Source organism: Papilio machaon, chromosome 17 (genome assembly GCF_912999745.1).
Source record: "Papilio machaon chromosome 17, ilPapMach1.1, whole genome shotgun sequence".
Taxonomy (NCBI): domain Eukaryota; kingdom Metazoa; phylum Arthropoda; class Insecta; order Lepidoptera; family Papilionidae; genus Papilio; species Papilio machaon.
In genome coordinates, this window is record NC_060002.1 from 7,763,980 (window position 1) to 7,790,453 (window position 26,474).

Consider the following 26,474-nt stretch of genomic DNA (forward strand, 5'->3'; position numbering starts at 1 on the left):
TCCACGGTGCGCATACTGGCGACCGAGCCTTTCAGTCGCGTTACTGTGCGCTTTAGCGGCGGCAGCGTGGGACAACCTGCTCACATGACACTAAAACTTAATTGTTGTAATTCAAATTTATAATTCATGCCCGGACAATTTTATCCGCATTAATCAACACATTGATTCTGTTTAATTGCCTTCATTAAAAATAAAAAACTTGATTTATAGATTTGTATAGATTTTTAGTGCGGACGATGATTACACCGTTGAATAATTTTCTTACTAATATAATAATATTATAAATGAGAGTTTAGATGATTTGGATGTTTGTTTGAAGATATCTCCAGAACTGCTCCGCGGATCTTGATGAAATTTGGCACAAATGTAGAACATAGCCTGGAAGAACACACACGCGGGCGACAGCTAGTTATTCAATAATTAATTAATGGATGTATACTGACCATAGCAATGACCTCAAGGCCCACGTATCAATACTTTCCTTGACTTAAGACATTTGTATGATTTCGTTAACTATTTTGTAATAACATAACAAACAAGAGCCGCGGCCGCCCGCAGACAGTCATATTATATTCCGATTGCGGAGGGTCAGGCTCCAACCAGAGCCCGGTTCTATTCAGTGAACAACATTCATCCGTTTTTGCTGTGACCTGAACTTCGTAGTGTTCTTAAAAGTGATTTATGTCAGATAATTAATAAGTTCGGTTAGATAAACACTCAAACAGCAGTATGTCATGTATTTATTTTACTCTTTTCTAGGTCTTTCAAGTTATGACGAATTGTTTTTACTGAGCACAAAAGAATAGACAATAGTGTAAGTATTAATGAGTTATAATATCTTTATTGATATAAAAAATATAACAATAGCTTAAATACTAAAATGATGTCCTTCAATATAACATTCAGTGTCTGTGGCAAAATAATTTCTGGTCACGAAGACGATGCACGCGCACGCGCACGCGCACGCGCACGCGTACGCGCACGCACCAGTACATCTACGAAACTGACTCATGATGACTCTTACATTTCATAAGTCTTCAGTAAGCGTGTACAATTCAATCTTTTCATTTATTATACATACATACATACATACGCGTACTATGCATACATATTATGTCTTAAATCACTACAGTTTCATTGTACGCTGTTTTACTGGCGGTTTATTAGAAATGTTGCGTCGATTATTTCACAAATGAAAATGTCAAGGTGGCTCTGTCAATGCTCAATAAACAAGGTTCTTTGAGTTTGAAGCACACTTCACAAGTTTGAAGCACACTTCACAAGTTTTCGGCAATTTTCAATTTACAACTTTGTATTTTACTCACTTAACACGAACGCGTAGGTCGTAGTATGAAACCCGCTCATTATATACATACATATATATTCTACAATTGATTTACAATTTTTAGCGGCACATTTTTGAATTGATGCCAATGTCATTTTATGTTACTGAGTTACATAATAGGCCCTTGTACAATCTTGGAATCCACATTTAGCGATATAATTTAGATTTTGTAACACAGGCTTTGTAATGTTTCAAGTAATTCACAAATATTTTTTCTAGGCACTTGCATTTTTTAATGATAATTTTGTCGCGACTTTTACTCCGTGTCTTCTGAAATCATTTTTTTTCTTGTAACATCTGTCGTTGACTGGATCTCCTATTATAATCGGAATCACCTGAAATAAATCAATAAAATAAAATCATCTTGTGCCAATACAGAGAAGAATAAACAAATTTAACAATAAGATAACAGTAACTATTGGCGCCTTCAATTTTTCCTCTTGAACAATTTATTACTATTTACTTGCTTACCTTACCTAACCAAGACTAATGAATAAGTGATGAGTCTGTGGGGTGAATGAAGAGGTATGAGTGTTGAGTGGTGTTGATGAAAGATGAGCAGTGAGCACCTGTTCTCCGAGCAACAGCAGGATCTCGGCGACCTTGCGCAGCGCGTGCAGCTCGTCCTCGATGCCGGCAGCGGCGACATCGGCCGGGTTGTTTGTCGCGGCCAGCGGGGTCACTGACGTGTACTCGTCGAAGCTCCATGAGTTCGTCGTGTACTTCCTCTCACCAGAATACTCCGCCTCGCCCGCGCCCGCAGTCGTCACCTCATCTTCCAGCTATAACATATATATTTAATCCAGAGTCGTTTTCGATATCACTGACGATCACCAGAGAACTTTGACATTAAGTGACACGCCCGCTCCTTGATCACCTTCTACTATACAACAAATGTGATACCTCCTCGACGCTGAGGGGGAAGCAGCAGCAGCGAGCGACCAGCGAGTACAGCGAGCAGAGCACCCACAGCAGCCGGAGAGGCGGCCAGTCCATGGCGCCGCGTCGGTCGCACAAATGCGCCGAACTACGCTCACCACACCGCACTGCCGAATGCACACACACTATTTTGTTTATTTTATTTAATCTTTAATAGAAGGTGAAGTAGCGTAACAAACAATAGCACGACTGCCGCAACATCAGCCCTAGCGCATTGTTCTCTGCGATTTGTTAATGAATCTGCTGCAAAATAATGCACCGTGTTTATATAAGCTCGTTACGTTCTATTAACAAATTTATGTCGATGACGATTTGCTAAGTAAATAAAATGTTCCGATTGTTCAGCTACGGCACCGACGGCGGCGTTCTGAGGCGAAATGTTTGTGAAATCCACAAAATTGTTTTGTGTTTATTTTCTAAATTTTGCCAGATTCCAATAGATCGCATTACATTGCAACTAACTCTCTTCAGAGATGGCTGTATAAGGAAGGATGTGACCGAGACCGAGGTTCTCAGTCGTGAGCATTGACTGACGTTCTTTCCACTTATAATATTTATAATCATTTAACTAAAACGTGTGCACCGACGGGTGGCGTAAGTCCCAAGTTCCATAAAAGTTGTTTTAGTTTGCTTTAATGTTTATGTACCAAAATATCAAACATCAGTTTCAGTAAGTCAGTTATTTTTTAAATATACATCAGACAACTTAGTCTGGTCAGAAACCGTACACTCTGGTTTGGCACTCTGTCCTTGTACATCGCCGTAATAATTCGAAACTTATTTTTTGTTTAATGTTTTGATTTAATTTAAAACGAAATGACTGAGTCGTATTGTACCTATAAATGCAGTTGTACTTAATGGTCATCATTATCATCACGCAGAATGGACACGCGACGACGTGCCGCGGCCGCAACAAACCACCCGCGGTCATTACTTCAAAAAACAATTTTTGTTTCATGTTCTAAGTAATTCATAAATATTGAAGTGATCTCAGAACAAATATTTGTACAGTATATGAGACGATTCGTGACTGTAAAGTTTTTGATTCCACAAAAATGTTACGCATGGTGGTGACATGTTTAATGCATTGTCCAATCGGTGATTTATAACTGTCAATGTAGAATTAGTTAATTTCTTCTCAGAGAGACTGCCGAGTGTTAGATTATTTTATGGATTAGAATCTATGAAGTAAGAACATGCTTGCTCACCTTCTGCCGCCAGCCGCCAGCCGCCAGCCGCAGCGAGCAACTTGTTATTTGAAGGTTTCAAGTCGTTAAGTATTCAGATGTCCTTGACCAAAAGTACTATTTACTTATTATCTCTCAATTACTGAGTGCCACCGTTTTACTTTCCTGTTTATCATTAGCTTAGATAATTGTAATTAATTTAATTAAATCTATTAGTCACGGTCAGACATAGCGCTGTCAATACCAACATTATTTACTTTTAAAATTCACAACAAAAGATCGCAACGTAATCTATGCAAAGGACATGAATAGGAGATGTTGTTTTACTGTTAAACAAATTGCAAATATTATATCATAGCCGAGGGAAATAATAATAATTATATTTATAAAAATTTAAATAAGCAGAAACACGAGGGATGGACGTTTAATTGGTCGAAGACAGGCACATGTGTTATGTGTCAACACCAACGTCACACAGAATGCGATAGCACTTATATAATTTATTTTCTTCTATCTTAGGTTTGTGTATATTAATATTTTTAAAGTCTTCGTTGTCCTTATCGGTAAATCAATTTCCATTTACATGTAGACTGTCACATTGTGAGCCGGCACCGCACGCGACTCCGGGCAAATGTCGGTCGTGGGCTTGTGGGTGACTGCCCGGTTAGTGGAATAGATATTTAATATGAATCATCCAAATAATATAAAAACGTCAAATTGTAAGTATTTCCGTGTTTGACGCGCTGTTGTTTATAAATTGCAATATTATGTAATTTATTTTAATGATTTTTTTGTAATGTTTTCGAGCGTCGTCGAGGAAGCGTTGGTAATGAATGAATAATATAGGTTCACGCTACGAGTACAGCGACAATATACTAGCAAATGTGTTTATTGTGATTCGGCCTTTGCTGAGTTTAGTAATTTTGAGCGCTGTCAGGGCGTTAAGTGACATGTAAGTATGCGGCGTGCATCGGCGAGCGCTCACCAGGCAGCGAGCGGTGCGGTGCGGTGCGGTGCGGCGAGGCGAGGCGCGGCGCGGCGGGTGGCCCGGCCTGCGCTTAAAATGACAATTTATCGTATCATGTTATCATCATCCCATTTAGGTATTCTCAATTATTGGGGTGAAGGGGTGTGGGTGAAAATTTAATGGAGGTGCGGCACTTCATGGTAGGTAACAGCACAGATAGAAACCCAAAGTGTTCAGCAGCGTGTATTGCAGGTGTTGTTAAGTGGCCCGGTGGCGACCTGACGCCAGCGCGGAACAAACATGACGCAAAATATACGGAAATCCGCGGCACTCGTCGACATGTAAATAGATAATTTTATTATTTCGCGTAGGATATCATTATTGTTATCTTCCTTCTACTTCAGAAACAGCACGACCTACTTATACGTTTATAATTATAATTAATGAGAAGGTCGGGACATTTTGCTCTATCTTATGGTAATTACATTGCTTCGTCCTTGTTTGTGTAATAAATAATTTTATACATTTACAAAAACATTTCAATTTAAAATTGGAAAAGAAGTAACGGAACACTTGTGAATGGTTCATCATGACAATGTCGACCACCTAATACTTTATATTACACGGTGCGCATGCGCAACACACTACGACCAAAACTATACAACAATTCCACAATTATCAGAGTACGAAACCGCTGAGATGGGCAGTAATTACTTATATCAATGTCAAATGAAAAAGTCGACGTGCCTACACGAATACATCAATCGGCAAATCAGAATTATGGTATAATAGCAGACGACGACTTCCTGAGTGATCAAAACGCGAGCGAGACGCGAACCGGTCACATCGGCAGAGGCGATCTCTGCGGCCGACACGCACAAAAAGCAGCGCGCGCGTAGTGCAGGCGATGGCGCAGTGCGCGGCGGTCACCCTGTTGGGCGTGCTGGGAGTACTGGGCGTGCTGGGTGCGGTGGGCGCCAAAGGCGCGGAGGGCGGGAGCGGCGAAGCGCCGGATCTGGCGCAGCTGCTGCCGCCGCTGCTAGGGGCCAGCTTAGAAGAGCTCGTGCGCGTCGCCTCTAACTCCTGTACGTAAACGAACCCTCCCCATGTTCAGACCATAAAAATTACATATATTGATGTGATCGGTTACATACATATATTGTGTACTTGTTTTGCGTATGTTATTACTTACTTATTACTTTGTGGCTATTATTCACATTACCATTAAAAACAAGCGAGATAACAAATGAAGTTTTCTTATCAATATCTCACAGAAACATTAAACTGCTCTGAGTTGATTTGTTGTCCAATTAAGCTGCTAGTCTACGACTTCACAGAAAAACTAGTTCTTGAGAGGGTGGGAATTTATCAAGGAAAGAAATAATTTATTGAATTCAAAATTGTCAAATGGTTTAAATGAGATGTATTAAGAAGAATGCGACGAATAAACTATGTGCTGTAATAACATTATGATTCCCGTATTATACACAAATGTATCACTTAATCGCCCTTGAATGCTTCATCACAATTATTATTTTCATAATAAGTGTCTTCTGGCGACAATGCCAGATCTTCTTAATAATAACTGTGTTGTTAGCGGTTTCATGTCACATTCTGTGACATCACTGTTCGTCTTCTCTTCTGGTTAAATGACATAGTCGTGTTCTATACGTAGTTTATTTTGATTTCTTGTTCGCAGGCGACGCCCTGCCGCTCGACGCCCTGTACTCGCAGACGCACGTGCCCGACGTCCAGCTGATAGAGTACGGGCGCGACTCGCAGCTAGCCTACCCACTGTCGGAGGCGCACGAACGGCTGCGGGCGCGCCTTCCCGCCGCGCTCGCCGCATCCGCCCTAACACTCTACGTGCCCGGCTGGTGGAACACGCCGCACGACGACTCCAGTGCTGCCATAGTTTCCGCGTTGCTGGACCGCCACGCAACCGTGCTGCTCCTAGACACGCGCCCCGTCTTCTGTAAGGGGTACATCGCCTCCGCGGCCGGAGTCGGCGGTCTCGCGCACCGCCTCTACAAGTTCATCAAGAGCCTGCAGACTGAAGGTTGGCCGCTGTCCTCGGTGCGGCTCGTTGGCTTCAGTCTTGGTGCGCACGTGGCCGGTGTCACCGGCAAGCTGGTTCGCAAGCACCTGCACCGCCGGCTGGATCGCATCGTGGCACTGGACCCCGCGCGGCCGTGCTTCGCGCGCCCCTCGCGTTGGCGGCTGGCGAGCGGCGACGCGCGATTCGTGCAGGTGGTGCACACGAGCGCCGGCGTACTCGGCCTCGCGGAGCCGCTTGGGCACGCAGATGTGTATGCTAACGGCGTACTCGCGCCGCAGCCCGAGTGTGAGGATCGCAGCGCGGCGCTGGCGCTAGGCTGTGATCATGCGCAGGCGTGGCGGCTGTACGCTGCCTCGGTATCGGACTCGCGCATCCTGAGCGCCAGCCGTTGCGCCGACTGGGCCGAGCTGAGCGCCGGGCGCTGCACCGGCGCCGAGGCTGCGCTGGGATACTCGTGCAGCGCCGATACGCGCGGTCTCTACCTCTACAAGTCGCCAGCGCCAGCGCGCAAACAGGAGCCGCAGCTCCGAGTCTTCAATCCGCTCGACCTCTTCAGCTGGCTACTCCAAAGATAATGTTTGTTACGTCACTCGCTGACTCACTTGCAGTTTTTAAATGGTCCCTAAGGGAGTCTCTTAGTATAGTTATAGCATCAACAAAAGCTGTAGAACGAACAACAAAAATAGTCGTAGTCCGTGTAGAACAATTATTCCGATAATTTAATTACCAAATAAAGGCATCGTGTCACGGATTGGCCAAATGTTTCCGGAGTGTTTTATAGAAAACGTCTCTCTTAGCTACAGTTTAAATGATATTTTAATCCAACACATCACTTTAATTATTTACTTCTTTACGTATTTGTGATTGGCAGAAGTAGGCTTACATCGTCATAATGTGATTGTACTGCTTCAGCGATAGCGACAGCGACTGTGCGTATGTGATATACAATATTAAAGTATAATACTAAGTATAATGTTAAAAATACTTAGTACCTATTAAAGTAGTATTAAGATAAACATAGTTATTATTGTTGCCTGTGATAATAAGTTAAAACTAATAAAACTTTGTAATTCTTTTGTTTTTTTTACATCGTACAATACAAACCATCTTCAGGTAGTAAAGTAATGCAATACATGTGCTTATATAGAAACGGCTAAAACACTCACGTATATATATCCGGTGTCGTCACCGACTAGTTTCGAGCCCTTCGGGGGCCCTTCATCAGGGTGAGTGGGACTGGTATTATTTCTAGACTGATGAAGGGCCCCCGAAGGGCTCGAAACTAGTCGGTGACGACACCAGATATACCTATATACGTGAGTGTTTTAGCCGTTTCTATATAAGTTAATGATAATGTCTCACGAAAGTTTGAATAATTGAATAGCAATACATGTGGTGTGTGACTATTAGCTGATACGTAAGTATGGAAAAAGGAATGTCATATTAATATTTACACTAACTATGCGGTTGCCTCAAAACCATCTCACACAGCACAGCACAGCGCTGCACTTGTAATTCAACTTTTCCCGCTAAAGCAAAATATTGTTCCTTCACAACGCAATAAAAAATTCTGACGGCGAAACGTACAATGTCACCGGTCAATTCTCAAAGTTGGGAACTTTACATTCAAACGACAAAAAAGTAATTCCTGTTATGACTGGAGGAGGTTAAGTGCCATCTACCGAGACATTATTACATTTTTGGTATGCTAAACCCACTTTTGAAGTATGCTATTTTGTATATTCGTCGCTAGATGGCATTGCTCCCATATGGTAAAACCAACACAATAAGGCTGACTAGAGTGCCTAGATCTAAACCGATTCTTGTAACGAGAGCGTCATCAGCCCATGATCTAGCCTAGATTTAGAAGGTGACTTATAGTTAAAGTTCTTTGTATTAATTTCAAAGGGTTCGCTTACCAACATGTGGTAATTTTTTTTAATGAAATTGTACTGATAAATACTTTTTAAGTTATCTGTAATGGATCTATGGAGATTGTAGATGTACACACGAGAGGGCCTAGCACCAATAATAGTAAGAACGTTGTATTAACGACATCAACAAAATTTGTGCGGCGCCCCTATCGGGCGTAAAGTACACTAACAAACAAATTTTGACATATTTCGACGATGACGTTTTTGGCGTTAGGAATGTGCGTATCGTAAATGTTCGTGCTGGGCCCTCCCCCTCCCCCTCCCCCCTCCCCTCAGTAGTCAAACTACGTGCGTGACGCTGACGTTGGTGCCACATCTATGTTTTGAGTTTGTACGAAAGTAAAGCAAAAAATGTACCAATACGTATTTAAATACAAAAACGAAAGTAAAAATGAGGCAATACGTATTTTACGACAGAATACTACAAGAATTATACGATGTAATTTTTAAATGCCTCATGACTATGGTCAAACTTTAACTGCCACATGGACATTATCATAACATAGATAAGATACTATGTAGGTAATAAGGTAGCGAGCGCGCTTTGTTCGCTGCTTTCGGACAAGGGTATACGACTATACATATTATTATAGTTTATGGGTTGGGGTTTGGTTTGGGAGCCGCCGCCTGTCGCACGTCGCGTCGCTTTTGAGAAGCGCAATTATTCATGGCTCGGGTTTTATGTAAGCCCATACATTCGACGACAAAGGGAAACAGGGCGACGGCTTATCGAACGCGCGGAACGATTTCAATTGAAATCTTATGAAGTACACGGCGCAGTGCGACGCCCGGACTACGTGCCACTGGCGCTGGCGCGGATGTCGCCGCTCGCCGCTCGCCGGGGATTCCATTGAACCAGGCGCATTCTACGTACACATTACAATGGGCCGTAACTACTCTTAGCTTTATATTATCGCCATTATCTTATTCTCAGCTGTGAATATGGTCGTGAGAACTCTAGCGAGGTAGCGGGGTATCGGGGTAGCGGGGTAGCGGGGTAGCGGGGTAGCGGGTAGCGGGGTAGCGGGTAGCGGTCGTCAAATGGTTTGAGTTACTTGTACAAAGTCTTGAGTTCTCGATTAAATCTACTTATCATTTACTAGAAGATTCCCGCGACTTCGTCCGTGTCGAGTAAATTACTTTCACCCCTGATTTGAGACCTTTACAGGATATATTTGAAAAAGTTTCCACCACGTTGTTCAATATTTGTTCCGCGTCCGTTTAAAAGTGTTTATATCAATTTTCAATTAATTCTGCTGAAGAATTGACCTCTCTCCATACAATCTTCCACCCTCCCCCTCCCACATTATGCCTTTAATATTTTTTACTATATGTGTCTCACAGCATAAAACTCTTTATTGTATTTGTGTGATGTTATTATTATTATTTTCAAATGACACACAACTTAACGTAACGTAACGTCTGCGGCGCGGCGCGGCGCACAAACGGTGGGAACATTTCGGTAAATGTATATTTTTACGAGCAATCAGGCAGTTTCGTTACAGCCTAATGTGCCTGCGAGGCAAACAGGCTTGAGTCGCGCTCGGTCCGGAATCGATTCTGCAGGCTTGAATGGAGCCGACGTCGTCGCGTCATTTCCCCGAAGTAACAGCGCGGATGTGGCATCGCTCACGACTCACGACTCACGGCTCAATATGCCCTCTACGACAAACGACAGGTGATTAGATGGTTCAGCGAAGCTCTAAACTTTTTTATACCAGAAGTTTACAGGCGAGTAAGCGGTATTGATTACACGACTAAAAAAACAATATGCCGTCATTCGGTAGGTTCTATATTATTATGAACAAGTTCATCATCATGTTGCACTTCACGTAGACCACAATATGGTTATCTAGAATTTAACACATTCGGTATTTTATCTCAAATAGTTTCAAACGTTAAGTAAAGTGAAATAAAAAACATGTAGAACACAGACAACGTGGTATGTTATCTGCGATCATGTCCGCTCTGTCCCGCTCCGCCCCACTGCCGCCTTCCGAGAAGGCCGCGAGCCGCTTGCACTCACAGTCTCTGTGATTGTGCTGATTTCTTTCACTATAATAGATGTAAGTTGGATGATTGAGTTGTGTGGAGGAACAAGTGCGGTATTAAAGTAAACACGACAGCGGAAAGCCGCTGCTGGCCCGTGATGAGGCGCCCCCCCTCCCTCTGCACCCCGCTTGCGACTTCCAAATGTGACTATTGTCGTGAAACAATCACAGTCTCAGCTTCAATTATATTATGGATTCTTTTTCCGGGCAACCGCAGTCAATACAGCGCTAACGAGATGCGAGTTGCCTTAAGATGCAAAGCGCTATAAGATTATATTTGATGTACTTACTTAGTAACTGAAATAAAAGTAGTAGGTATAAAGAAAAACAATTTCAGTTATAGACATCATTAGGTTCAAGTGCACACCCCCACTGTGGTCGCGGTCGAACAGAAATAAAAAGAAAGGAAACCAAAATTACGGTTTGTAATTTCAAGAGAGAGTTCGTGTGAGGGTCTCGGAATTATAGGGCTGTTGCATGGCCACGGGGCGCCGCGCCGGGCAGGGCGCGCAGGGCGGGGCGCGGTCTTCGCATACACTGATGTCAATGCTTTCCTCAGTTGACATTATAGTAATATTAGGTCCTTACATATGAAATTGGCGTTTTGTATGGGAGGAACAAAAAGTCGAATATTTTTTAATATAATATATTTAATTAATCAAAGTATGAACCATTATTTTCTATGCACTTTTGCCATCTCATAGGTAGTTCATTGATCCCTTTACTAAAAAAACCAGTCGGACGGGAATCAATAAAATCTTTGAAGGCGATTTGGACTGCCCCATCGGAGTTGAATTTTTTCCCTTGCGAGAAGTTATCCAAATTTCGAAAAAAATGGTAATCTGTTGGAGCAAGGTCCGGGGAGTACGGAGGATGTCTTAGACTTTCCAATTGAAGCTCTTCTAATTTATTAGCCGTCTGTTGCGCAGTGTGTGGTCTAGCGTTGTCGTGAAGCAGCAGTGGCGTGGAGCGATTGACCAGCCTAGGTTGTTTAGCCGCTAGCTTTTCCATCTTGGTTTGGAATTGCTGACAATAGACATCAGCCGTAATAGTCTGGCCAGATTTGAGAAAACTGTAATGAACAATACCGGCACTAGTCCACCAAACGCTTACAAGTAACTTTTTTGGGGTTAATTTTCGCTTGGGGCAGGATTTGGCTGGCTGGCCAGGATCCAACCATTGCGCTGAGCGCTTCCGATTATAGTAAAGAACCCATTTTTCATCACAGGTAATGATTCGGTTTAAAATACATTCATTATTGTGCCGGTTTAGTAATGTAACGCAACAGTCGACGCGCGTTTGCCGGTTTGCTTCAGTCAATTCGTGAGGTACCCACCTTTCAAGCTTTTTAATCTTCCCAATTTGCTTCAAGTGAATTAAAACAGTTTTATCACTAACATCGCAGCCTGCAGCTAACTCGGACGTGGTTTGCGATGGATCCGCTTCCACAATAGCCTTCAACTCTTCATTATCAACTTGAGTCTCAGGCCGTCCACGGGGCTTGTTCTGCAGATCGAAATTTCCAGAACGAAAACGTTGGAACCAAAAACGAACTGTGTTTTCTTTTGCAACACGACCGCCATACACATCATTCACCCTTCGAGTCGTTTCCGCAGCACTAGTGCCACGGCGGAACTCGTACTCGTAAATAATGCGATATTTTAAGTTTTCCATTTTGTAAAATGAGTGACGCAAACAGAAAAAAACAGAAGAAAAAAAAAAGTGAATGACGGTCATCGAACCACAAATACATGAGTCTATAGCTGTACAAATTTGAATTTGGAATTCCTTACCAAAGAGGAGAAATTCGTGATTAAAGTGGCCAGTACGAAAAACGACAATTTCATATGTAAGGACCTAATATTTTGTGTTGCGGGTTTTTTTATGTATGCGGGTTTGTATGTCAGTCGTATTGTGAGTTGAGTTTCAGAAAGTCGGCCTTATTTCTTATTGATATTTCAAATTAAGAACTAGCCATCCATGTATATATTAAAAAACACTACGGCGATTTTGGAGAGGGACAATAAATAGAGACCCGATTTATGGAACCGAAGATGACGTGCACGCCGCACCGCAACCAACATATATTGTGCGTCTTTAGTCTTTACCTAGGGTAAGTAATCAGGACAAAGATTTTACCAACTTTGGCAACCTTTTCAGTTTTTTAACTTATTTTATTGTTTATTACTTGAAAGACTTTACAGACAATAGGCTCACTGACCCGTGCTTAAGTTAGTTCTATATTGTTATTGTATATTTTTTTTTTGTTTAGGATGATATTGATAGCTTGTAGCGGAACAAAGAAGACGAGTCGCTATCACAAGCTGGCAGTTTTGTCTTATATTTCAACAACAATTTACTTTTAGTTCATTTTACGCATCGAGTATGAAACGTATCACGTAATATAGTATTATATTATGTTAGCCGCTTGTTGCAGACGCAAGCCGCAGGGACAACGATGTCTTTCCACCACAATGTCGGCACTCAGCAGTACCGCTGCTAGTTATTTAGTGTTTTGCGCATTGTGCGCGTCTTTTGTATTTGTTTTTTTTTATAATACATAAACTAGCGCTTGGTTACGATCCCCTCAAACAAAACAAAATATAAAACAAATTAAAAAAGTCTGTAAATAAAATATGTTAATGTGAACGGCCAGTAGTACAATGTGTATGCACAATAGTTTGAGTAACTGTGTGTGATGTCGTTGCGCCGCGTCTCTGCCGCGCCGCGCCAGTACCGCGGGCCTCGGGCGGGCGCTAACCGCAGCGAATGCGGGCGGCGGCGGAGTGGGGTCTACGCCCTCTCGAGGACTGATGCCCTATAAAGCCCGACATAAAGAGCTCGCTGCGGAGCCCAGCCGGCAGCCGCACACCGCTGGGCCTCTGATGTTGATGTAAACTCTAACGAATATACCTACAAATACTACAGTCCTTTCTAAACTTTACTTTCTATAGGTTTTAAAGAGACAACTTACAATATGTTTTCAGCTGACGTATCTTTGAGACCAAAAAATAGTACCTAATCATCACGTTTGAAAGTTTGAACTGTATCGCTCACGTATATTTGGATCGCTTTGTTATCTGTCAAAATAAACCTATAGAATCAGTGAGTATTACATGAGCACTTCCGTATCAACATTTATAAGCAGCAGTACTCCGCAAATAAATGTTTTTATTTAAAACTATATGCTATCTAATCTGTTGGAATCTTGTTACTCGATAGGCAATAAACAATCAAATCCAATTTAGCCACGAACACGTGATATCACATGACGTGTTCGTGACTATTGGTGATAGACATCGCGAGCAAAGCGCAGAGCAGATACAACACGTAGGTATAAACATCACATAGCCCGCTCGTGGAAACCAACTCGCCAATGTCTAAATCAGCGAAAAAAGTTCAGGCGAGTTGTAATAATAAGGAATGTACAAAACAGGTCGACTCGCCTTCAGACAATGGGTCTAGCCTCTTTTATTTACAGCAGCAAGTGAACTTGTGCACTTTGTGCTACTGACGTCGTTACTCGTTGTGCTGATGATGTTCCCACGTGTATGTTGTTGTATGTTTTTGTATTTGTAACTTACAAACCTATCGACGACGTTATCGCAAACTAAATTCTAGTTAGTGGTAATAGTAAAGATGTGTACTTAGGTACTGCAATAACAACGGCGACACTCCTCACGTCTCTCGACAACTCGACTTGTCATGTGGAAATCTCACGTCTGTCTGTCTGTCAGTGCTCAGAGCCGTATCGAGTGTCGGGTGTCGAGTATCTCTTGTCGAACATGGATTAAGTGAAATTATCTTTTTTGTCAGAGTTATGACAGCGCAGCAAGCAGGTGACGCCCCACGTACATACGTACATAAATAGATTGTGTACGGAGAGCGCGGATATAGAAATAATATCCTATCAGAATGTAAGCGCAGTGGAGGCCGCTGCTAACGCAACATATGTAATACGATTATGTTACAGAATGCTCGAGAATCTAATAAAGCAAATATAACTAGTTTGTACGTAAATCCACATTGCACGCTGAGCAGCACCCATTGGTAGTGCTGCTGACGTCCAGCTCTCCGGAACCAAAGAGAAAGGACGCGTTCTTTGTAACATTCCTTGCCATTCAGTTCATCAAAGTCAAACAATACAGCAGTGAAGTATCTAATATGTCTGTTTTATGTGTATAGATAAAGGGAAATCATGCGATATACGTACATGATGATGAAATCCAATATTTTATTTAATACATGGCCACGTCGAGCATTGCAGCCATTGCTGCAGTGCCGGCTGCGGTCACATCGCCCCCGCCCCGCCCCGCACAGCCCCGCCCGCCCTGCCTCTCCCCGCAGCCGCAAGCCGCAGGAGCGCAGGAGGCGTGCTGTTGCACTTGCTGTGACTAAAGTTACCGTCCACCGGCGATTTCCACTCACCGCTCGTCATTCCGCGGTGACGGAAAACAACATCAGAGCTACTGAGATATGTTGAAATCTAGAATATATTTAGTATTCGAAGTATTTGAATAATAAAAATGGACCCATCTGCAAGCACTTCCTTTCGATTAAAATATTTTTTATCAAAATCGGACCACCAGGGGCGGAGTTTCGCGGTAACACACATAAAAAAAAATACAGTCGAATTGATAACCTCCTTCTTTTTGAAGTCGGCTAAAAATATATATAGAGTACTTGGAAAATACAAAAATGTAGCACAGAGGCTGGATTACAATTTTACCTACAATATTTATTTATTTATTTATTTAGAGAGAAGAGTTGCAACCCTTGTCTGCCGCCGTTGCTCCCTGTCCGCCATGTATGTACGTTCAGCGCCTACTACTTGCATGAATAGATACATTTATTTCATATATCCTTACTCCGAAAGGATATAATATAATATGAAGTATGTATGAAGTGAGTTGTGTCGCAGGAGACGAGTCGGACTGATACCAGTTATATAATAACTAGCTTTTACCCGCGACTACGTCCGCGCGGAATAAAAAATAGAAAACGGGGTAAAAATTATCCTATGTCCGTTTCCTGGTTCTAAGCTACCTGCCCACCAATTTTCAGTCAAATCGATTCAGCCGTTCTTGAGTTATAAATAGTGTAACTAACACGACTTTCTTTTATATATATAACTAGCAGTCGCCCGCGACTCCGTCCGCGCGCAGTTAAAAAAAAAATGAAAAATAGATGTTGGCCGATTCTCAGACCTACTGAATATGCTCACAAAATTTCATGAGAATCGGTCAAGCTGTTTCGGAGGAGTACGGTGACGAAAACTGTGACACGAGAATTTTATATATTAGATATAGATTTGCAGCAAAACGATTGTTTGCTTTCAGACACGAAGCTTGAGTGTTTGTGAGACGTGCCGGGTCGCCGGGGCGTAGGGGCCGGGGAGCACGGGGCGGGCTTCTCACAGGCAGACGTTGTGCGAACCGTCGGCCGGGGACTTAGTCCCGAAAAGGGTCGCAATAATCCTTTGAAAGCGATTTGTAACAAGACGGCCGTGGCTCAAAGCGGCGCGGTGGCGCGGCGGCGCGGCGGAGACAACAATGCCCTTTGAAGAAAGATAAATGGATCCAATGTTTTGATATGCAGATATGTTTATATATAGTATAGAAGTAAGTAAGTAAATACTTATTTGCGAGAATCGTGGATTTATTGTTAGATGGCGAGGGTCGCATCAGATTACAAAAGTGCTCGTCCCCCCCCCCCCCCCCGCGGACCCCACAACCCTCGGCAACACCGGTGGAAGAACCCGAATAACGTTTTGAAACGACGTCAGCTCACAGGTTGTCATTATAGGGTGCGCAGCGCTATGCAGCCGGCGCGGGCGGCCACGGCTCGTTAATTCGCAATCGTGGAAATGAAACCTTGATTACTCAGAACTACTTGATTAGTGATTAAGTAATACCAAAATTAGATTTAAGTACCAAATTGTAAGATAAGAGTACATTATGTAAATAGGATTAAAATGATAGGTATATTAGTGTTGGGAGCGCACACTACGAGCGTGATGGACGTGTTTTTAGAACATAACTCGTATGACATAAGAACGTGCTCGTCTCTACGTGTAGATATCACAGATAATGTCTGGTTTTATATTTCACAACTAAATTCGATAACAAAAACATCAATAAACTGCTACAAATGCGTCAGGCGTTAGCGAGCTATCGATAAATGGTCATCACATTATGATTCTTATCACTCACAATAAACATATAAACATATGAAATACAATAGAGAAAAACAGGCACATAAAAGCGAATTATAACTGTGGCAGAGCCAACAACAGTATAATGTTGTAGCAGCGAGCGAGCGACAAGCCACGACGTTCATTTTAAAGAACATACAGAGATATATGTATTAGAATTCGTGACCGTAAGAGATGTATGTATGAGTGGATCGAGTCTTTCTGAATAAGGTATTTCCTATATTATCATAATGACTCGGAATTCGCTTTGCCACTGCTCATCCCAGTCGAGTCCTCATCCCGTGTGTCCTATCTGCAGCTCGGTCAGCAAGCGGGCTGGGGGCTGTATAGACATGCCGAATCTCGCCAGTCGCCGATCTTGACCGACTTTCTCATTTTTTCTCACTTCAACATCTTCGTAGCTTGTAGCTCTGTACATTGTCCGCGTCCGCGCACGACTCTAACTGACGCAGCATGACTTATTTACCATTCAAATAAACACGTGGTTGTCGCATCGGAGGAATTTTCCGTGTAGGTCGGAGTCCGCGACGGAACCTTCTCGAAATAGTTCCAAACACGAATGTAAGGCGTATTTACACTTTTTATTGCGCCTCTGTTTATTCACTTCGACACCTATTCAAACACGGCCTAACATATCGATGTTACGAGTGGTCGTACTCTTTCGATTACCGACTGTAACATAAAAATATAGAGTTCAATATGTAACGAACGAGGTGCTCGAGTGTGGTCCTACGAGAGCAGCGTTGCACGTACCTGGGCGTCGCGGGCTCGGCCGCTTCCTTCAACCCGAGAGGTCCATTGCGAGCCTGTGAACTTCTGTGAAGCCGGGAGGGCAGCTGACCGAAAAGACCACGATATATCGCTCCCACTCCATTCACAAGTGAAAATTTCTGTGTCGATTCTCACGTCGGATAATTGCCTCGCCAAAGAAAATATTTTTTTTTGTAATTGTAGTACAGGGGTGAACGACACTTGTAAACACAAAAAACGTTTTATTTAAACGCTGTATAGGTTCGCAAATTATAATCCACACAAAGAATACACGTGCACTGAGCTACGTCGTCCGGTGCATACGGCATAGCACATGTACAAGCGGACCCACACCTCTCACGTCATTCTCCCCATCATGTGCAGTGTGCAATGTGCAATGTGTACACACATTGTGCGAGAGATGCGAATTAAATTTAATCCGTTGTATAATGAAATAGCTAACGTTCCCGTCTTTGAATATCGTCGGTATTCAGAAATTCATATTAATATCCAAATATAATGGTGCGGCATAGAGCGGGGCTCGGGCGAGCGGTCCCGGGTGTGACGTCACGGGGCGATCCGGGACGTGAGGCGAGTGATAAGCCGTGCCGTGTCGTGCCGTGCGGCGCCGGGAGCGCGCAGGACGCACCCGGGCACGCTATGCTCTATTCAATACGCCCCAGGAATTTAAGATTGTTATCTATAAATTTCAATTGAAACCAATATTAAAATTTTATTTTACTTTGGTATATTTGATAACTTAGAAGATGTTCGATGCTTATTAAAAAGTGTAATAAATACATACAAAAGGTTCATATAATTACAGTAGTAGATATAAAAAGACCGACATATTTTTAATGTCATAATATCTTCAAAAGATCTTTCAACGCAACTGTGATACAAAGCCTGCGGAATAATGTCGACTCAATCTTCTTTCTGATCTCGACCACAATCCGTACAATTACTTCACTAAAAATAAAATAGAGAAGTACAACGATCCATAGACCATTTGATTGTCGTAATAGCAAGTATACCTGAAGTCAGATAGTTACATACTGTGAACAACACACACTTGCGGCATCGCATTTTAGTATTTCTAAGTCTGCACAATATAATGTTATCTAATATATAAAGTATTAAGTAGCTACTGTTCACGGGCCGAGCACTTCATTCCACTCGTTATTGATTGATGATAAAGGTTTCACACAGCGCCCACGGTAATCTAAGTGCGATTGTGCCTAGTGGGGTAGTGGGTAGTTAGCAGTGGACAGTGGGCAGACGGCAGTGGGCACTGGACAGTAGGCAATAAGCAGTGCACACATCTGGACCTACATATATATTCTTACATAGTCCGCTCCTGCGTGCACACTGCCTGTCGTACGGCGCGCGAGGAGGCCCTGAGCCGGAGCGGACTGGTTCCCGTCACGCTTCAATGAAACCTATTCATGTGGCTCCATCCTTCACTAACACTGTCCTGCACACAAATCACACTTGTAACCCCGAGCGATAGAGCGCAGAATCGCCCGGCGAGACCTGTACGATTGGAACTTGATATTTAGGCAGGCAGCGTAGCGCAGGGTTGCTAGCTACTCAAAAATACTTAACAATATAATTTTTTCATAAAAAACTGAAAGGGTCGAAGTTATATTGTTTCACTTATAACTATTTTTATTTGTCCATTGTCACCAGTAATATCTTTCACTCATAACAGGTCCAGTACCGCATAGGTTATTATAAGAACCCTAGGCTATGGCATCTCCATTTGAGAATGACGTCATTAAAATGTTGACGGACAATGCACAAGAAAAAAGCATTACAAAGAAAAGATTTAAACCAAGGACGTTAAGTTTAAAAAATCTAGGCCAAGAAAGTCTCGAATCAGCTGAAAATATCTAATTTCACTGAGGACATTAATTTACTAAGTTCTACATTTTGTATACTAAAAGTCGACTTTAAATCGTAAATAATTCACATAAAATGTGTTGTTTATATAAATTCTTGTAACGCATTCATTGACTATCACAAAGATAGCGGAGATCATCGGGGATAGCGGACGAGCGCTAAATTGCTTAAAATTTACAAAAAAACTGCACACAAAAAATTTAAACCGATAGTTTTTATCTACAACTTTTAACTGAACAACGTTTCAAGTCAGTCGTTAAGCGATCGAATGTGTGCGTTGCGGGAGAAGAGTAGAGCACAGTTTGTGACGACAAAAACTACAAAAGATATTAAAATTCCCATCGCACAGCCGCTGGGCGAGGCATTGTATTAGGGCTGGGATAAATTCCCGGAGGCAACCCTGCGCGCCGCTCGCCATGCCGCGCCGCTTGCATTTTGAAGCACGTTTCAGACGTTTTAATTTGATATCCCGAGCCCGCGCCCGCGCCCGAGGCACTATCGCTCATAGAGGGCGCCTCCTGTTCAGCTTTTTTGCATTTGAGCATGTTTTTGATTTTAAACGTCGGCGACTGGTGACAATCGCTACCCATGTCCGACACCGCAGGCACTAGCGGAAGAGCACTGGGGCTGGCCACGTAGTGAGACAGGGACGACTTTAATATTATTGCACAGGTCCAAACCGTAAGCTTATTTCAAATTTCAAGTAAAAACCTAAAATATTCAAGAGCCTATGAGAACTTTCTGTTTTTAATAAATGTCGAAAACACTTTTAATGAATGTTAGTAAGGAATAAATAACTATTAAATATTTAAACAATAATATTATGTATAAATATAATACAGGTATGCATTCCCTCGTACTCATAAATAAAGTGTTTGATTAATAAACAAGCAAACATCAAACACAAATTGCTGTTCATAAGACTTGATTAAAAATTATCTTCTGGTGCTGACGTCGACTTTGAGGAACACAAATCAATTATTTTTATCAAAAACTTTAGGCTCAACAGGCGCAGCTCAGCTCAGCTCAGGAACTCGGCCAATTATTTTCTTTACAAAATTATAATAATTATTACTAATTACACAACAATTACTAATCTCGATGTACGACATCATATCTTTTTATTTACAGTCTATAAATGGATACAAAATTGTATGTAGGGTATACAAAGGTTTTCAATTTTTCATCAGAACGTTGCAAAAAATTAATTACAGTAAATTCTAACAAAAAAGTTTTTATGTGTGTACAAAAATACCTTTTCATAACCCTCACTGGAATTTTCGTGCGATATTTTTCTTTGGACCACTTCAAATACAATTCTCGCGAATGCTCCCATCGTTATTTTAGTCGAGTAGGAAAGATAACAAAGCAATTATGAAGGCTCATGTTTAAGTGATCTTTTGTGAGCGAACCCCCGCCAGGCCGGCGCACGGGGTTTGAGGGGGCGCTGCGGGGGGTGCGGGGGGATGCCGAGCCCTTTTAACAGAGCAAATAATGAAATAAAAACAGCGGAGGTAATCAATTTGGCTCGGTGAGACGACTGGCAGCGGCAGCAGTTAGTTGGCCGCTCACGTCGCTACGCCTGTCTTTGTCGGAAGCGTGACGCGGCGTGACGGCGTGAGAATTATTGCCGACATTATATCAAGAATAATGCTACACGATACACACATGCTATATGTAGGACATTAAGGAGCGAGCACGAGAGGGCGCCGAGGGCGGGTAAGGCCCTGCTGTGCGGCAGGCGCAGAGCAAGCACCGGCGCCCGAAGTTGATGATATTTTATATATTTCTTAAATTATGTATCTCAAAAAGTTGGATGGAGGGTTCTGAATGAGCTTAATTGCATAATATCATCCATCAGTCGTCAAAATAACGTGAGTGTACTGTTGGCGAGAATACATATACGCTGCATTGGTATATGTGTGTGTGTGTGTGTGCGACGTGCACGACACGACTCAGTTAAGCATGAACTGTTTACTGCCAATGTGTCCTAATGGGATCACTGGACATACTGGCGATACTAACGTTGCTTTGTGTTGTCTAAATCTCTGTTCACGTGTGTGTATTTACGTAACTTATGTCGTAAAATATATACATAGATACTAAATTAGTAGAAAATAACGATCGACTCAAACTAGAGCGGAGACATAGGACCTAGTTTTTTCAATGTCAATAAATGCAAAGTCTTCAGAAAAAACCGCATTCTCTTTTTCATTTATTCTTTTACTAGATTTAACAATCCAGACAAAGGAATAGATACAAAATTCCCAAAAAAAGACACTAAACCCCACTGTCCACCAGCATGAGGGCAATCTATGCAGCATAACATCGACACATTCCGGTGGCCCGGTGATGATTGCCTCTCTGAGCGTGCCCACACCGACTTCACCTGAGTCATAGACTTCTTCTAGGCCATCACTCGTGTCTTGGTTAAAAAAACAGAAAAAATATAACATCATCTTTCTTAGAAAACTAGACCTATTTTCACACAGGACATTGCAGCTAACAAAATATACATATAAGTTGTGTAGCGAATGCGCGAACTAACGACGACACTATCGTAAATATACGTAAATTAGGTTATTGTTTTTAATCTAGATTTTTGACTTACAATAGGTAAGTAAAGCAATCCGTGCGAAGACGTGTATGTGTGTGTGTTTAATTAATTATCATAATTTGTTATTATTGTTATTTCATGAGTAGCGATGTATGTTTGAATGAGGGAACAGCTCGGATATTAAGAGATTAATAAACTTACATAAGACGAGGATCATCTGCGCCATCAAATATGTAAATAAAACACTATCCGGAGTTGGTCTGTCCTCACAGAAGTTCTAAGAGGAGCTATGTACCTACATTGTGCCAGCTATGGGCAGTCCCGTCGCCTCTCCAACGGTGGCAAACATTGTCGTTTTACCCTGAAGCTAACCACCAGATCGGCATACGACGTCAGATCCTTCAAGACGCTTCAGTTGCATCGATCGCAGACAAATGGAGGATGCGCGGGGGTAGGTGCCGGAGCGGAGAGGCGGAGGGGTGCGTAAATGTGGGCAGCGATATTTATCACACTCAGTGATGTGCGACTGAGACGGTCACATAGCGCAGGCACGGGTAACAACGACCAAATGAAATGTACAATGAATGGGGCAAAGGCAAAATGTAGACACACTTAATAATAAAAACGTTTCAAAAGATTCCTTTCTTACGATCAACAGACACGTACTCCAGCAGATAAGGGCAAGATAAGCCGCTTTCAATTTGTTATTCTCATTCACTCATAGTCAAGAGTGCGCCTTCCGCACTTGCACGCGGCTCCACTCACAGCCGCCGCCGCAGCTGTGCTGTGATGTTCCTTGCTGCTGCCGCCAGACGACTGCCAGAAGACAGTAGAATACGATTCAAGTTTTCTGTCACATAGTCCTTAATTTATTCTAGTTATTCTACCCAAACATTTCTTCGTCGAATCGCTCCGCTTCTGGCACGAACGACACGAATCAAAATAAAAAATTATTTTTATAAAAGAAACGCCACGACTCAGGCGAATTTGTCAATGACGTTTCCTGCGCACAAAACTACATATAAAAAATATTAATTGGGGTTCCATTTTAGTGGCAATCGAGAACTTTTGGTCGCAAAGTTAGGTTTTTGCTTAGTAATTACAAATGTCACCGAATAGCATCTCGAGTTGGTAGCGACACCTAGGTATGGAGCGACGGTTACTTTTTCGTTCGCTTCGTGCTTTTTTCGAGAACATTTAAATTAGACGGTTTGAAAAGGCAGTGCGGCATCGCCGGCGGCGGCGGCGGGTGGAGTTGCGGTCCTTCGACCGGGGGCTCACAACTCACACGGCGTGCTAATGTTATGGTGGCTTTACTCTAAAAATAAAAATAAAACTTAATTGCTGCTCGTTTTAGCGCCCACGGTATATTTTTGTTCACATCGATCGAACTTTCAACCTTAAAGTAAAACCACATGGTCTCTATTCGAACGCACCATTAAAAATGGGGCAGAGCGACACGAGTGCACGAATGGTAAAAGCGGCATGTGACCGTAATTTCGCGTGGGCGCTCCTAATTATTGAGATAACGTTTATGATTACAGTTAATGAGACTCATAATTACACCCGCTACTGCCTTGTCTGTCCGCCTCTTGTGCCCGTCTCGTGTATCCACCTTGTGTGCCCACCTCGTTGCCCGCCTCGTGTGCCCACAGGACGTCACGCTTCCACCTTAACTCTCATATATTTATTAGCTCTTTTGAAGGGGACTGAATAATTCTAAAAGTAATTTGATGTTAACAAGTTTAATTGTAGTAAAGAAAAATGGCGGAAGCAGTAACGGTTCATGTGGTCGGCGGCGGAGGCGACCGCGCTACTCGATGACCTCCTCGGCTGTCAACTCGACTTCCCTAATGATTAATATCTAAGTACTTAATAAAATTAAATTCAATGAATCTTCCGTTTGATATTATCTGACATTATTTTGACTTCCTAATAGCAGCACATAACCGATTGAGTAAGTGTAATAAAGTAATAAAATTGAATAAGTTTTTTATTGTCTTTGAAAGTAAATGACTTGCTTTTGTGATATCAAGTGCTGACCGGTCATTAGCTATTTGGAAAAATCGGGTACCTGAATTTCTTAAAACATTTAGCCATAACTTAATCCCACTGAAGCTCGTCGAAGTTTTTTAAGTAAAAAACTTTACGATTTCGTCTCAAAAGAATTTTGGAAAGGTTCAAGTTTTTTTGCCGCTTTAATCTTTTAAAATACGTTGAAATTAAATACAAAGTGTATTGTTACAACATACAATTTCACCCCTAAATTCCACCCTTCGATTCCGGGAGACAATAAAGTCTGTGATTTTAAACTAAAATTTAAAGTCATAGTTGCTTTGCACGATACTGTACCTTGAAATTGAAACATAAATCAGAACAGTAACTTTTGAAGACTGGACCCACGGGCGGCAGCGGCACGGCGCGGCGCGGCTCATACAATAAATAACACTGTAACTAGCTTCGCTCAGGTGACAAAGAATATATGTACGTCCATAATATAATCTCTTATTATTATTATAATCTCTTTTTCTGTCATATTAGTAGACTTTCTGTTGATGTCCCGTAGTACCAACCTTGTAAACACGGCAGCGCTCGACCCGCAAGTTGATTTCTCGGTTACGATTATTGATTGTAATCGTGTTATCTTCTAAACTATTCGTCAGATTTATATAATGTAAAAGACAATTTTAATCAACATTAAATTTCTCTTAAAAGTACACGTTTATTTGAATAAGGCTTACTAATTTTAACTGTTTCGCCAACATAAGTCAAAAAAGGCAAATTTTTAGGCCTTCAGAAATACGTTGTTTATTCATGTTTACTACATTTTAGTAACAATAAAAATATCCTGTTACTCAAGTCATTATGTGGCTTTCTAATGGCAAACGAATTTTGAAATCGGTCCAGTACCTATTTTGAATTTAAAGTTCGTTCGTTAACTATAAAAATACAAACATTTCCTCTTTATAATATTAGTATTGAAAAGATGTACATAAATGTACCTTTTCCCCGATCTTAATATTATTCTAGACGACAGGCGGGGCGAGGCGGAAGTTCGGTGAAGTGGGGGGGGGGGAGAAAGTCAATGCAAGTTGTTTGTGTCCCAAGTTCGAGGAAGTCATTAAAGTTGTAAAAAGTACATGCAGAATGTGTTAACGTGTGTGATGTGAATGTGTCAGGCAGTCAAGCGGGCGGGCATTCTACAGTATGTGAAGGTGGACGTCCAGAGTCCACTCGCAGCTGACGTGACTGCGAGGACCGCATACTTGATTGAGCACATCATCTTAGGTATCTAGTAGTTTAGCATGAAGTGTGTAATGCATAGATGTTGTGTGCGCTGCGTTGTGTGGGCGGCATCGACAAAACAGAGCCTGTTAAAGTTCTCTTCAGTCATAACGTTACTTTATTTTACTTATGAATGTAATTCTTAAGACGCCGCTTTTAACACAATTGCAGAAACTTTGTTCGAGTATTTTTATGGCCTCCGCCGCACCGCCGCCGCCACTGTTGTGAGCTCGAGCAACTTTACAGCTTAATCGTTATTTCATCAAAGGCGGTCGTTCCGCATTTTTAAGTATGTACTAAATATAAGAGAGCGATTGAATACGATGATTGGTGAAGTGATAGCACGTGGAACAGAGTATGTCTAATCAGGTACACACTTGTTGCCGGTTGCAAATTTCAAATAACATCATTTCATATGGAAATAATACATTATTAAATATCAGTATTCTATTTTCTTTACTATTTTTTTAAGATTAATTTGTGTAATTTGTTAACGACAAGGCAAGTTATAAGATATTGTGGCAAAAACGTTATAGTGTCAATTGATACGATTGCGTGACTTTACTTATCGCACTCTCGTCTCTCGTACTTCGGCCGCAATATCAAAATCCAAAATAGTTTTTAGACGTGATCTCTATATCTCTGTGATCATGTATCAAACTTACCGAGTGTTAGTAAAATACTGAATCAAATTCACGGGATTTGTATACCTATGTATATGTAAAGGTAGATAACGATTTTGGTAGTTTCACTCTGTGCCTATACAGTGTCGGTTGGCGCTGCACATTTAAGCCGCTTTGTGACCGCCCCTCCCCCCGCACCCAAGGCCCCGCTCTAATGAAGGCCCTTATCTGCCTTCCCTTTGTTCACTTCTATTTTTTCGTGGTTAGTTATTGGAAGAGATGTTAATTAGCAATTTGCGCGTCTCCGACACCGTTTGTTTTAAATTTATTCAATGTATCTCGTTATCAGATTTCTTTTTCCAGATTTCTTTTTCTCTGAATTTTAATTCCTATATTAAAATAAATTAAATGTTATGTCGAGCGACATTTTACTTATTATACAGATAAATATAATAATGGCCCCAAGCTCGCCTGCGAGATGCGGTTAATCATCAAATAATTCATTGCGAATTAAAGTTGACGCCATTTTAAAGGGTAATTAAAACAGTAATTACAGTCGAGAGCCGAGCCCTTTGCCCAAATGTTGGGATTGGATTGTGACGTCACTAGTTTCAACTTCGATTTACAACAATCATGATAATGTAAAATGGTATTTTGAGGG

At 41.9% G+C, this 26,474-nt stretch overlaps 2 protein-coding genes across 2 annotated transcripts; one reads left to right on the top strand and one right to left on the bottom strand.

Moving 5' to 3' along the window:
* Positions 1–1,268: 1,268 nt before the first annotated feature.
* On the bottom strand, positions 1,269–3,514 carry LOC106707944. The gene is made up of 4 exons (XM_014499397.2): positions 3,493–3,514; positions 2,249–2,391; positions 1,915–2,127; positions 1,269–1,680 (listed from the first exon to the last, which is right to left on the bottom strand). Exons 2-4 carry the CDS (start codon positions 2,339–2,341, stop codon positions 1,561–1,563), a joined length of 426 nt encoding a protein of 141 aa, XP_014354883.2. The 5' UTR covers positions 2,342–2,391; positions 3,493–3,514; the 3' UTR covers positions 1,269–1,560.
* A 1,082-nt stretch (positions 3,515–4,596) lies between these two features.
* On the top strand, positions 4,597–7,421 carry LOC106707935 (lipase member H-B). Its single transcript, XM_045681906.1, has 2 exons — positions 4,597–5,523; positions 6,138–7,421. The coding sequence occupies exons 1-2, from the start codon at positions 5,346–5,348 to the stop codon at positions 7,070–7,072; spliced, it is 1,113 nt and encodes a 370-aa protein (XP_045537862.1). The 5' UTR covers positions 4,597–5,345; the 3' UTR covers positions 7,073–7,421.
* The last annotated feature ends 19,053 nt before the right edge of the window (positions 7,422–26,474 follow it).

Excerpts from the sequence above, each read along its gene's own strand:
- LOC106707944 (XM_014499397.2), bottom strand. The coding sequence starts at position 2,341 with ATGGACTGGCCGCCTCTCCGGCTGCTGTGGGTGCTCTGCTCGCTGTAC. Across the intron at positions 2,128-2,248 it reads TCCCCCTCAGCGTCGAGGAG|CTGGAAGATGAGGTGACGAC; the intron begins GTATCACATTTG and ends TATATGTTATAG. Across the intron at positions 1,681-1,914 it reads TGCTGTTGCTCGGAGAACAG|GTGATTCCGATTATAATAGG; the intron begins GTGCTCACTGCT and ends GATTTATTTCAG.
- LOC106707935 (XM_045681906.1), top strand. The coding sequence starts at position 5,346 with ATGGCGCAGTGCGCGGCGGTCACCCTGTTGGGCGTGCTGGGAGTACTG. Across the intron at positions 5,524-6,137 it reads GCGCGTCGCCTCTAACTCCT|GCGACGCCCTGCCGCTCGAC; the intron begins GTACGTAAACGA and ends TCTTGTTCGCAG.